Consider the following 13,034-nt stretch of genomic DNA (forward strand, 5'->3'; position numbering starts at 1 on the left):
GTATTTGTGTGCTAAGTTAACAAAGGGTCAATTGTGCTGGTTAGGTTTGGTCAACTTGACATATCTAGTGTCATGTGGAAAGAGGAAAGCTTGATTGAGAAAATGCCTCCATCAGATTGGCCAGTAGGCAAGCCTGTGGAATACTTCTTTGATTAATGATTAGTGTGGAAGGAATCAGTCCACTCCTGAGCATGTGGTCCTGAGTTGCATAAGAAAGCTGAGCAAGCCATAAAGAGCAAACTGGTAGGCATCCAGTTTCCTGCCTTGAGTTCCTGCCCTGACTTCCCTCAGTGATAGACTGTGATTAGAACTTGTAAGCCAAATAACCCTTTCATCCCCAAGTTGCTTTTTGGTCATGATGTTTTATCACAGCAATAGAAAACAAACTGGTACACCAGGTAACACAAAACAAATATAATAAGTTAAAAAGTAAATAATGTATGATACGATAGAACAGAAGGAGCATACAAGGAGCTAAAAGCTCAAGAGGGAGATGGAGTCAGGGAGGGAGGAAAATGAGGGTTAGTAAAGGGTGAGTTAACCAACACAAAGGATATATAAAGAAAATAACTTGTAAGCTAGTTTAAGATTATGGGTTTTACGGCGTTTGAATAGAAGTACCCCACATTGGTAAATAGTGCTGTTCCCAGAAGACATGGTAACCCATGTCTTAAAAATCTCACTGATGATAACAATTGACTGTAAGTGTTCAGCCATAGATGAGCTATCCATATCAAACTGTACCCCAGCGGCTCAGGGAACATCATGGACTAGAGCTAGAAAAAAAATGTAAGAGCTGAAGGACGGGGAAGAGTGGTGAGTTGTCCTCTGCTCATGACGTGGCTGTTGCACACATGAACCCCTGTTGCATGAACCCTTGCAGCCTACCTCTACAAGACCTCCACAAGACCAAGCCAGTTAAATGTTCAAGCATAGAGAGGGGAGGGGTTCTTGAGCTACTTAAAGTCAACGGCTGTTGAGGAAAGCAAAGTCAATTTTCTTCGAAACTAGTAGGTTCCTCATGCCCTAGTAGATGACCCCACAGCCATGTGTGCATATACAGAATTAACTGAACTCAATGGGTCAAAATAAATAATTATAGGAGGACCAGAAGTTGGAAGGGAGATTTGATGGAGTCCTGGGGGAGTTCAAGGGGAAAGTGAGGCATGACTATGTTCAAGATACGTTATACACGTGTGAAATTTATTTTGAAAGAATAAATAAAAATTAAAATGTTAAAAAATTTAAAGTAACAAAAATAAGCCATAAGATAAAAAAAACCCAAAATATAATAAAAGTTCATTAGATTAAAAAATGCATCATTCAGCATTGTTTATTTGGTAGAACAGTTTTGAGTTCTTATCCTCCCTGTGAGGGGTCATGTAGCAAAAATTTACAATATTAGGACCATGGTGAAATGACTTCAGACTCCAAATCCTCTTGTCAGAATTACAGGTGTGTGACATCATACCCAGCCTAAAAGCTTTCTCCATTGAGTGGTCCTGCTACATCCTCCCATTTGAGTCCACCCTGCATGTCTTTACAACAGACAGTGTCTGTTATTGCATATCCACACCTCTCCTGTTAGCAAACTTCTAACTTTTATAGCATTTGTATTGGCCTGTTATTGGTGAGCAGGACATTTCTCCATTCTAAGTTTCCATCTTAAACAAGCCGTGTGTGTGCGTGTGTGTGTGTGTGTGTGTGTGTGTGTGTGTGTGTGTGTTCTCCTTGACATGATGAAAATACAATTCTTTCCAATCAGTACAGCTTAGGTAAGTGACAGTCAAACTTTTTACTCTGAAGTTTCTTTATCCTTAAGACTATTACTCTAATGGAGGAATTACATCTGTTTCAGGTTAATAACGCATGCTTAAAAAATAAGTCCTTTTGTATGGGGAGAAATACTCTGCCAATTTGTGTTTATTGCCCCAAAGAATGATAATAGAGTGATTTAGTTGTAAATTAGCAGTCAATTCTTGGGATATGGTATCTTTAACAATTTCTTTTAATTGTTCCTTATTTTAAAAGTCACTTAGGTAATTTTTCAAATTTTCTAGAAGCAAAGAATTGAAAGCCATCTTCTTGCAAAAGGAGTTGATAATTCACATTGTCAGTACAAGAATGGTATTCCTAATTATCTGTTTATTGTGTGTTCTCATTTTCATCCCAGGATGTGGTGACAGAGACAGAACTATAGCGTAAAAGGAAATATTTGAATCTTGCTCTAATTGCTCACTCCCTAATATCATCCTACTGTTACATTGATCAGAATGGGAGCACAGTGTATGCAGACAGTATAGTAAGAGTAATATCAAGAAAAGTATAAACCAAAAGAAGTGTTCAGGAACAGAGGAGCAAATACCAAAATAAAGAAATGTTAACACAGAAGCAATAGAAAGCAATTGCTCATTATATGGACATTTTTGTAGCTCTTTTGTGCATCATAGTATCGTAATACAATCAATATGAAAAGTATGAAAAAATCACTAACTTTTCACTTGTCTTTTAAGTATTTGAAGTATTATATCACAAAGGAAATATAACATGTGAATTATATGTCATTTGAACATGTCATTCTTCCTAATTTGGAAATGTAATCTGTAATCAACAAAACTCAAATCAGTAAAAGCAAATTTAAATGACTTACTAGATCTCTTATATTTCTCTACATTAAAAGTATAATGTAAGTATTAACAACAAAATTCCATTAATTTAACTAACAACAAAAAATAGTTAAAATTAATTTAACTGTTTTGCCAAGTCAGTCTACAATACAAAGATAATATAAAGCTGGTATTTATTGTTTTAATTTTTTTTCTTTGTCTTTTTTTTTTTTTGGTTTTTCAAGACAGGGTTTCTCTGTGTAGCTTTGCGCCTTTCCTGGAACTCACTTGGTAGCCCAGGTTGGCCTCGAACTCACAGAGATCTGCCTGGCTCTGCCTCCTGAGTGCTGGGATTAAAGGTGTGCGCCACCACCACCCGGCTTTTTCTCTGTCTTTAAGATGCGGTCTAAAGTATTTCAACAAGAAAGCACTATGCAGCAACTATTACTAATTTTCAACTGTTTTTCTTACTATGTCATTGAAATGCAGTGGTGTTGGCACTTCAACATGTGATGGGAACAAATATTAAGCTTATGCACTTTTTACTACGTCTTTGGAATGCACTGTGTTATGATTTCAACATAATGACAACATCATTAAACTACTAAATACTGATTTTATGTTGTTTCTTACTAAGTCTTGGATGTCTAGAAACTCTTACCACATACGGTAAGAATGTAGCACAGCTGATAAGGCAGCAATTATGGGAAAGCAGTAACAGTGAATACATAGGGGATGGTCTATCCTGCATAGAAAATGTATCTGATGCATTAAGTGACAGCAATGGGTAGAAAAGAAATAAATTAGAGGAAGCACAGAAAGTATTATGGATGGGCTCCTAAATGTTCCTTTGAAAGTTCAGGTGATAAATTTCGGTCCCCACTAATGGCACTTTGGGATGTAGTAGAAGCTTTGTAGTGGGCCTATTCAGGGAAATAACTCATTGTACTTGTGCTCTTGACTGGTATATACTGGTATCACATTTTTTTCTCTCTGCTTTTTGGCCCTCATGTGGTGAAACCATATCTCTGTACCACAGACTCTCCACTATGCTTACCTACCTTGCCCAAGTCCCAAAGTGATGGGACTAACCAACCACAAAATGAAAGCAGCACAAGTAAGAAACAAACTTTTCCTCCTTACAAGTCAATTGTCTTAGGTATATATGGAGGACCCAGGGGCCCAGTGGTTTAGCTACATCTGGCGTGGGGTATCTGAGGGAAAAAAATCTATGTACACTATGTTTTTATGTCTGTTAACTTTATTCCTCTAAGACAAAATTCTATCAATACAGCTCTAGCTGTGACAGTCATTTAAGGCAGGAATAACTCTAGATGCACCAAGCTCTTTACTAGTCTACTTTATTCCTCTGGGAAGAAATCATGTCTGCATAGCTTCAGTTCATCCAGCCATCCACCTCCCTAGCTCATAGTCCTGCTAACAACTAAACTCCTATGCTCCCAGCCTCATCTGTGTCCTCTGTGTCTTCTTTCTCCATCTCTGCTACTCTCTACTCCTGGCACTCAGAAAACTCTACCTGAGATCTGCTTACCCTCTATGGAACCTCTGTCTTCCTCTCTTCTCTTTCGCCATGTCATTCTGTGCATTTCTACAGAAAATGCCTGCCCTTTCTTTCCCTGGGCATGCGGTTCTCTGCCTCCTCAGGAATGTTATTCTACCTCTCACCTTGATATGTAAAAACCTCTTTTGTTCTCTGTCAGTTGCTCTGGAGAACCACTAGGCCTCAGGTCAGGGGGATGGCCTGAGCTTCATTTGCACAAGAAGAAAAGCTGAGTCTCCAGCCAGCTTGTCTCCTAGGCTCAGCTGGGGCATTAGTAACCTAGAAGTTCGGTGGGTATGAAAATATTTGGGCATGCAAGAATTTCATAGTAGAAGACAGCTGGAATATTAAAGGCTGGATAGCACCAAGTAGTCATAATAAACGGCTCTTGATAGACCCTTGGCCAGTCAATGTATAGCTTTAATACACAGCTGAATCTCTATGATATATTCTTGCAGCCTGCAAGAGGTATATTGCATGTTAACAAGCAGACTAATGGACATGAGACAATAAACTCTTTAAGGAGGTAATAGTTAAGCCATGGACTGTTGAATAGATATCTAACAATGTGATGTTTACTTTGTATTGAACAAAGTGTATAACAAGAACAAGAAAAGCAAAATTGGGGGTCCAAAAGGGTAACTAAGTAGTGATCTAAGAAACGGTGTAAGGACAAATAAAATATATACACATTTGGATTCTGAATAGTTTCATATAGGAAATTTATCTTATCTGCATTTAAATTTTTAGTATGTAGAATAATACCCCAAATAGATATTTGATATGTGAAACAAAGAAAAATTGCCTCAGTAGTCTGAAACCTAGGAAAGGAGGTAACAATGTAGCTGAATGTATCAATGTGTTATGGGTATAAAGTATTTTCCTCACTGTCAATTCCAGATGGCTTCTCATAAATAGCCCAAGGAAGTCTTAAATATGAGAAATCTAAAGTAACTTGGTGGGAGGGCAAAAGCTTTGTCCTCAAGGACACCTCTCCCTCTACAAACAAATCCAGGAAAAGTTGCAACGGTGTTTGTGTTAGGTATCCACCAGTGAATGAAACATACAGTGTACCATGATGTAGTCATGGCATATCATATACCCAGCACTTAAGTCAGGAAGATGAAGTAGGATCAAGAACAACAAAAAGAGACACAGGCACTCTCAAAGTTGTCTATTTTTGTCTTGGAGTTACTGCTTCAAGCTATCAGTTACATGTCCGTATTTCCTAACTATAGTTTTCTGTAACATAGGATCTTATACATTATTCTAGGAGCTCCAGAAATGAACATCGAATGTTTAACAGGTCACATATTATGGTTGAAACTTAGTTGACTTTACTGAGAATAAGTGATCCAGTTCATGTCACTCCGCTTTGCTGCCTGTAGCATTGCCTTCAGTTGTGCTTGGACATCAGCAAGCTTCTGTCGGTCTAAGCTGCCATGAAAACGCCATTGTTCATAACAATGTAGAGGGATAGGGTAAATCACGTATTTCAGCTCCATCAAAGGTGTTAAGTAATGAAGGATTCTCATAAGCATAGGCATCGAAATGGGGTTAGAGACAAAGCTAATCACACGGAGATGGGAACACTTACTTAGGGCTGGAAGGATAGCAGAGAGTGTAGCATCTGTTAAATGGCAATGATTTATAGCCAAATGCTGCAAGGTATCTGAGAGTTTCTGCAAAAGAATCTGAAAAGGCCCACAATCATCCCAATACATTGGGTTGTTACTAAGATTCAACAGCTTGAGGTGGGTGGCCTGAGGGCTCTGGGCCAGAAATTTGAGATCTCTGCAAGAAATTTCACAGAATGGCAGATACAAGAAGTCCAAATTAGGTGGTAAGGCTCTGTGGAGAGAAAACAAAAATAGAATGACTCTCAGATGAGGGAAAATAGTCCGAAGAATCTAGAATAAGCTGTTTTGCACACATGCATTGCAGCAGCTAACAATATGGGCTTGAATTCGCTCAATAGATTTGTGACCCAGAAAAGTTACTTTTATATTTTCAGATAGAATTTATGTCCTTGAGAATTTTCACAGTATATTAATATAGAGATTTGTGCCAGAGATTTAGTGGAAAATATTATCTACTTAGTAATTACAATATAATCAAAAGTGGAGCTAGTTCACCTGCTCAGAAGAGACAGGACAGAGGAGCAACCAACTGTTAGCTCCCTGTGGCCCGTCCACAAGTGACAGCCTGTACAGTCACGGCCTGAACCTTGGAGATTTTCCTAATGCTCTGACATTACTGTCTATGGGTAGATGGCTATGTGCACCTGTGCCCAACCTGAAGTCTTTCTCTCAATTCCTCCTCTTCCTCTCTCGATGGCCAGAGGAGGACTGCATTGTTCTTTTCATCTTTATACTTCTGGAATGAGCACACTGCCCGCACATGCTCAGCTGACTAAGGTTTTTTTTTTATCCTGTTTTTCTCCTCAGACTATGAGAGAGACTTTTTTGTATGCCTACTTTCAAATTCTCTGGAGGGCAGGGATAAAAGGCATAAAGGGTTTTAAGGATCTCAGGAATTCCCAGGGATGATTTCTCCCCTGTCTTAACAGGCTGGCAGTTCAGGAACCCAGGTACATATCCCAAGCCCTCACCTGAGTAGGCTGGCTAGATGATCTGTGAGGCTGAAGGAAGACAAGTTGAACTCTTTCAGGCAGTTCATCTGCCTAAGACAGTTGAGAAACATTTGGAAGACTTTTCCATGCAAAGACCTAAAAGTGATTTTAGACAGACTAAGGCTGTCCAGATAGATCATGTGAGCCAAAATGGTGGTAACTTCACTCAGTGAAGCCTGATCAACTGCCAGGTTATGAATGCATGTCAGATCTAAAAACTTCAGAGTGTTTCTGGCATAAGAAAATTTATCAATTTGCAAATCTCGACAGCAGAGGTGTAATGACCCTGAGCTCTGTTCAACTTTATTCAGAAGCAAAGCAAAAAATTCCCTTTCTCTCAAGGTGCCATCGAGGGATAGGTCTACTAGTATTTCCATAGGCTGCCTTGAGGATTGACTCTTAGGCTTCAAATTGACAATGCTGCACTGGCTTTCTAACTTCAGAATAGAGCGTACAGAGTGAGTACAGCCATGAAAACAAGTAGGCGATCTGATTCCAAATTCAGGGCATGTTGTCCTGCAGTCAACACCCTGCCTTACATCCAGGATCCTCAGTTTAGGGCTCCTGTAGGGGAAAGAGGAGATAGAACATCTAAGAGGTATGCAAATTTTAATGTAAACCCACAGGGTCAACAATGGCATGTAGGGACTTGGTCTGTATTCTTTATGCCAAACACTAACAAGTTCTATATCATGAAAATTCAACATCCTTTAATTAGTTTCCCCATCTTTTATTCTCCTTAAATCCTCTCCAATCTTAAAGTTGCTGTCTTTCTTCTGTGTAATAACACTTGTTATGTAAATCCATCAATGATACCCTCAATAACATAAATTTCATAATGAACATTGAATATATCAGCCTTTAGTGTGTTACCAAGTTTTGGACCAACTGCTTCACACATAAATCTTCAACATTCACTAGTTACTACCTTTGGAAGAGTAGCAGGCTGTGAAATAATCTCCTGTGTCTTACCATGTCTTTACTATACAAGGTCTTACCTAGCAGCCGGGTTCTGGACAGGTAGGAACTGAAGACTCTCAACCATGGCTTTTAGGAGTTCCCGTTGAGGTTCCTGTACACTCAATGTTCCAATGTGGAGACAGGTAAAGGGCCAAATCTTCACCATTTCTGTCAGTGTCTTCCTATATCCTCCCATGAAGGCAGCAGAGAACAATGGAACAAAAAGCTCTCTGGGGATCTCCCCGAGGGAATGAATTGCAACAGGTTCATTGCTCAGTAGACTCTGTATAGCAAGGTCCAACAGCGTAGATGGGTCCCTTTCATCCATCATCATAAATAAGCCTGCATCAGGATGAGAGATACTTAGAAGTCCTGAGAAGACACCTTCAGACTCTTTTTTAAAATGAATGTGAGCAATGTAGAAAATATATTAAGTAGTCACAGAATAATTTTTATGAGACTGATAACCACATCTAGAGACCTCTACTGTAAGCATAGATTAGAAACTGATTGTTATGAGTGTACAAATACGTGTGTATACAAACGTGTATGTGTGTACATGAAAGACTAGCATTAGAAATAAATGGTTAATAGAAGATGAAGTTAGTTATCTATCTACCTGATACCCAGTATTTCCCTTCAAAAGATACAAAGCATTATGAATGAAATTTTAAATATACATAATATTGATATAATCATCATTATCTTGGAAACAGAAAATAACAAAACATCAAAATGACAATTATTAAAGAGAAAAAGACAGAAATTGCAGCCAGTCCAACTTCATTACCACACATTTTGTGTAGTGAAGCAGATGGACAAAAACTTGCAAGAGATAGAAATGAAGAAATATAATTAGGGTCTTGAACTTGACATAAAACCTCAGACAGGAAAATTAGGTCTGAAATAAGCTTAAAATAAAAAAAAATATGTCCCAGTGTTAAAGGAAGCAGCTACCATTTAGAGAAGGGACACTCCATTAAAAAGTCCAATTTAAATCCTTAATGTTTTTCCCCATATTTCAAAACCAAAAAGTAGTCAAACTGAAAACAGAACAGTGATTCCTTGGGTCTGGAAAGAGTGCCATAGTTGAGGATTGAGGGTGAAAAAGCATAGTTGTATATGATAAAAGTAAGCTAGAACCAGTTGTGGAAATACCATAATGACTCCCATTCAGATGTGTGATTAATATATGTTACCAACTAAATGAATGGCATTAAGTAACAGATGTGAATGATCTGAAACGTCAGTGTTTGAACCATAGAGCTTATGGGGAAGAATAAAAGCCGAGAGATGGGAGAAGCATTGCCAGGAACTTTGGTAATGATGATAAAAGAAACAGAAGCAGGAAATAAGACTCTTGTAATATATAAGAAACAAAATCAGAGTATTCATAACCTTTCTCTCTACCATAAAAAAATGGCAAAATGAACTAGAGGGCACTAAGTGCCAGAACATATAATGATAAAAATAGATATTATATAAAACAATGCAATATCATACGAATGAGTAAAATTACAAGCCAAACCATTAAGACCATCAAAAAACAAAAATTCTGTTTCTTATCACATACCTAGTCTAGGGCACTTTACTATGAACCTGTATACATTCAGACACTGTCCTTGGATAGAATAACTTGCCACTCAGTCACTGTCCTTGGATAGAATAACTTGCCACTCAGTCACTGTCCTTGGATAGAATAACTTGCCAACTGAGGTAAAATTCACCCTGGTCAAAGGCAAAGAAGAATTACATCAACTTGAGACTTCTTAGGATTGCAATCCCAGGAGACAACATTCAAGTAATCCTGAAAACCATGTTCCAAGGTTCTAAATATTGGGCTCCTTTTACAGTGTAAGGGGCAAGAGAATTTAACTGCACCCCCTTTGTCAAGAACTGTGATTCCCTTGTCTGAAGTAAAAGTCAAACTTGCTTGTAGGAAAGGGACTGGGCAGACTTAGGAAGCAAGGGTGATGATATCACAAACTGTTACAAACACTAGTGAAATTTGTTTTAAAAGTTGAAGTTCATGCTAGTAGCTAAGGTCAGCCTGTTTTTGAGTGAATATGTAAATATTCAGACAGTATAGTTCAAAGTATTAATAGTGCCTGAAGTCTGGTTTAACAACGGTTCCAGGTCCCATTTTAAGAGTGCCAAAGCAAGCTGCTGCTGTGATTTTATTTTCCCTGACAAGCCTAGTATCAAAAATATGTGTTTTCCCTGATATAGACTTTTAATTCAATTGCAAAAATATCTGCAAACATTTAATGGAATTAAACAACTTGGAGCACTGGCTGCTCTTCCAGAGGACCTGGGTTCAATTCCCAGCACCCACAAGGCAGCTCACAACTGTCTGTAACTCCAGTTCTAGGGGATCCAATACCCTCACACAAAATATATACCAGCAAAACACCAGTGTACATTAATTAAATAAATAAATAAATCTTTTTTTTAAAAAAAAAAAAAAGAAATGAGCTGGAGATATGGTTCAGCAGTTAAGTAAGAATTGACTGCTCTTTCAGACCCAGGTTTGATTCCCAGCATCCACATGGTAGCTCACAACCATCTGTGACTTTAGTTTCAAGGGATACAAGACCCATTATGACATCCATGGGAACCAGACATGCGCAGGTGCACAGATGTGCATGCAGGCAAAATACCCAGACACATAAAGTGAAAAAAAAAAAAACCCTACAAGAACAGACATCCCAATGGATTAGCCTAAACAACCTAGAAATACAAGTCAACACCAGTGGAAATTAGTGCTTAATAAAGGTGGCCTGCAACATCGCTGGAGCAAAGGGGAGTGTGAGACAATTAGAATAAACTCTAAAATAGATCTATAAAATGTGCCATTTACATACATAATAACATAGGTTAACGGTCTAAGCAAAAAGTTAAACCAAGGACTAGAGAACCATCTTAGCAACAGTTAAGAGTATGTGCTGCTCATCTGGAGGACTGAGTTCAGTTCCTGGCACCTACATAGATGTTTACAACTGCCTGTATAACTCCAGTTCCAAAGACTCCAACATCCTCTTCTGGCTTGCAAGAGCACCAGTCAAACATGTGATGCACATACATACATTCAGGCAAAACACTCATAAACATAAAAGTAATTTTAAAGGAACTTAAACCACACAGCTTCTTGAAGAAAATATGGCAGCTCTTCTTTAACTTCACCGGAAGAAAGGATGTTCTAAATATCACTCAAATTCTAGAGGCAAAGAAAGAAAGAAGCAATTTGGTCACATAAAAATGAAAGTATTTCAAAGTATGAAAGTCACAATTAAATCAAAAGGCAGCTGAAAAATTTCAGAGACAACTGGAATGTGCTAATTATCTACAGATATCTAAAACTTAAAGACAATGGACCAGAAATTTGGTATAAAAATTAGGAAAAGATGTGAATTAGTAATTCATGCAAAATAACGTAAAAGTATAGTCCACAAATGATAAAAAGCTCAATTTTAATGGCCATTAGGCATGTGTATATAAAAACAATTGTGTGCTTATCATTTAGTGTCAGGCCACCTACAGGCAAAAATATTTAAAGTAAAAGCAGCACATTCTGTTAATGGGACTGTGAGAAACAGTGATTCTCACACATTGTTAGTGGAAGTGAAAACTAGGAAAATGATTCTGGGACAAAATTTTAAACTGTCTAACAAAACTACGTATGATCTTAAATTTGATTCAATAGTCCTACTGCAGGGCCTATGAAGATCTATTTCCATAAATACAAAAATCCATCTGCCTAGAGATATTCATAGGAGCATTAAAAATTTCAAAATATTAAACACAATTTAAAACATACATAGGTGAATATCTAAATAAAAAGACAGTATGTTCATACAAATATGTCTGATACAAATGTGAAAAAGGATAACAAAAATCTCTATGAAATGGCACGGTGTCATTCCTACAAATGCTGTTACGTGAAAAAAATAGGATGGCTTATCTTGTTACCTTACTATATAACAAAACATGTAATTTCTCCTTTTGCAAAGTACAGGAGAGAGGAGTCCGTAGCTGAATGTAGCAGTTATCCCTACAGGAGGAGGACAGGGAGGAAATGGGAAATCAGGACAGGGTAGAAGGCAGGAGGGAGGAGTGGCACTTCCCCCAGTACACAGTTTTATATAACTCGAGTGTTTGGAATAAAATAATTTTCACGTAGCCAAAACACAAACACAGTTACCCTTTTGTATCTTTAGTCCTGGATTAACAGATTCCACCCACCACTGATAGAAAAAATACTCTGAAAAACCTCTCTGGAGTGGATATGTGCAAGATGTCTTCTTGCCTCCATTCCCTAAGTAATATAGCACAATAATTCACATAGCATTTACATTGAATTGGAAACTGTAAGTAATTTATAGATGAATTAATGTATAATTAGGAACACAGTACCTTATATGCCAATACTATACCATAGGATACAAAGATCATGAACTTGCACAGAATTTCAGTGAAAACGCACTGACAGATTTCTGGAACCAGTGCACTGTTGACAGCAAGGAACAAGTAAAACGATTTAAAAAAACAGAATATGAGCCGGGCAGTGGTGGCACATGCCTTTAATCCCAGCACTTGGGAGGCAGAGGCAGGCGGGTCTTTGTGAGTTCGAGGCCAGCCTGGTCTACAGAGCAAGATCCAGGAAAAGGCACAAAGCTACACAGAGAAACCCTATCTCAAAAAACAAAAAAAACAAAAAAACAAAAACAAAAAAAAACAAAAACAAAAAAACAAAAAAAACAACAAAAAAAACCAAAAAAAACCCCAGAATATGGAGGTGACTGAAGCATTAACAACTTAACTATACTTTGGGGGATGCCTACATGTGTATGTGTGTGCATGGGTGCATGGGTGCATGGGTGCAAAGACAGCCATCGGCATCAGTTGTCCCCCCCTGTCTCATTCCTCCCTGCATTTGGCTATAAGGTTTCTCACTGAGACTGAAACTCATTGATTTGGCCAGGATGGCTGACCAATGAGTAGAGGGATTCCACTTGTCTCTGTCTTCCCCTCACTTCCCACAGCACAGGGAGTATGGATGTTCACAGCCATGCCTAAATGTTACATTAGTGCTGGACCTAAACTTAGAACCCCTCGTCCTTGTGTGGCAAGTACTTCACCAAGTGAGCATCTTCCCAGTTCCTAAACTGACTGTATAGTAAATAAATATAACCACATAGAGGAATGACTAAGAAAATGGTTTGTGAGGAAACTTTGCAAAGCACTGAGTTAACCTTTTTCTTCAAGGTGAAGACTG

The 13,034-nt window shown here is 38.2% G+C and overlaps 1 protein-coding gene across 2 annotated transcripts; it reads right to left on the bottom strand.

The window, feature by feature from the left end:
* Positions 1-5,326: 5,326 nt before the first annotated feature.
* Positions 5,327-12,177, bottom strand: LOC131898959 (melanoma antigen preferentially expressed in tumors-like). Of its 2 annotated transcripts, none has more exons than XM_059250264.1 (6): positions 11,729-12,177; positions 10,902-10,976; positions 9,333-9,487; positions 7,798-8,101; positions 6,779-7,363; positions 5,327-6,018 (listed from the first exon to the last, which is right to left on the bottom strand). In XM_059250264.1, exons 4-6 carry the CDS (start codon positions 8,091-8,093, stop codon positions 5,505-5,507), a joined length of 1,395 nt encoding a protein of 464 aa, XP_059106247.1. In that variant the 5' UTR covers positions 8,094-8,101; positions 9,333-9,487; positions 10,902-10,976; positions 11,729-12,177; the 3' UTR covers positions 5,327-5,504. The 2 variants fall into 2 exon arrangements, with proteins under 2 accessions (XP_059106247.1, XP_059106246.1); XM_059250263.1 differs by having other exon boundaries at positions 10,897-10,976.
* Positions 12,178-13,034: the final 857 nt, after the last annotated feature.

This window comes from Peromyscus eremicus, chromosome X (assembly GCF_949786415.1).
Source record: "Peromyscus eremicus chromosome X, PerEre_H2_v1, whole genome shotgun sequence".
Classification (NCBI taxonomy): domain Eukaryota; kingdom Metazoa; phylum Chordata; class Mammalia; order Rodentia; family Cricetidae; genus Peromyscus; species Peromyscus eremicus.

Coding starts and splice junctions, on each gene's coding strand:
- LOC131898959 (XM_059250264.1), bottom strand. CDS start 8,093: ATGATGATGGATGAAAGGGACCCATCTACGCTGTTGGACCTTGCTATA. Junction 7,364..7,797: donor GTCCAGAACCCGGCTGCTAG/GTAAGACCTTGT, acceptor TTTCCCCTACAG/GAGCCCTAAACTGAGGATCC. Junction 6,019..6,778: donor CATCTAGCCAGCCTACTCAG/GTGAGGGCTTGG, acceptor TTCTCTCCACAG/AGCCTTACCACCTAATTTGG.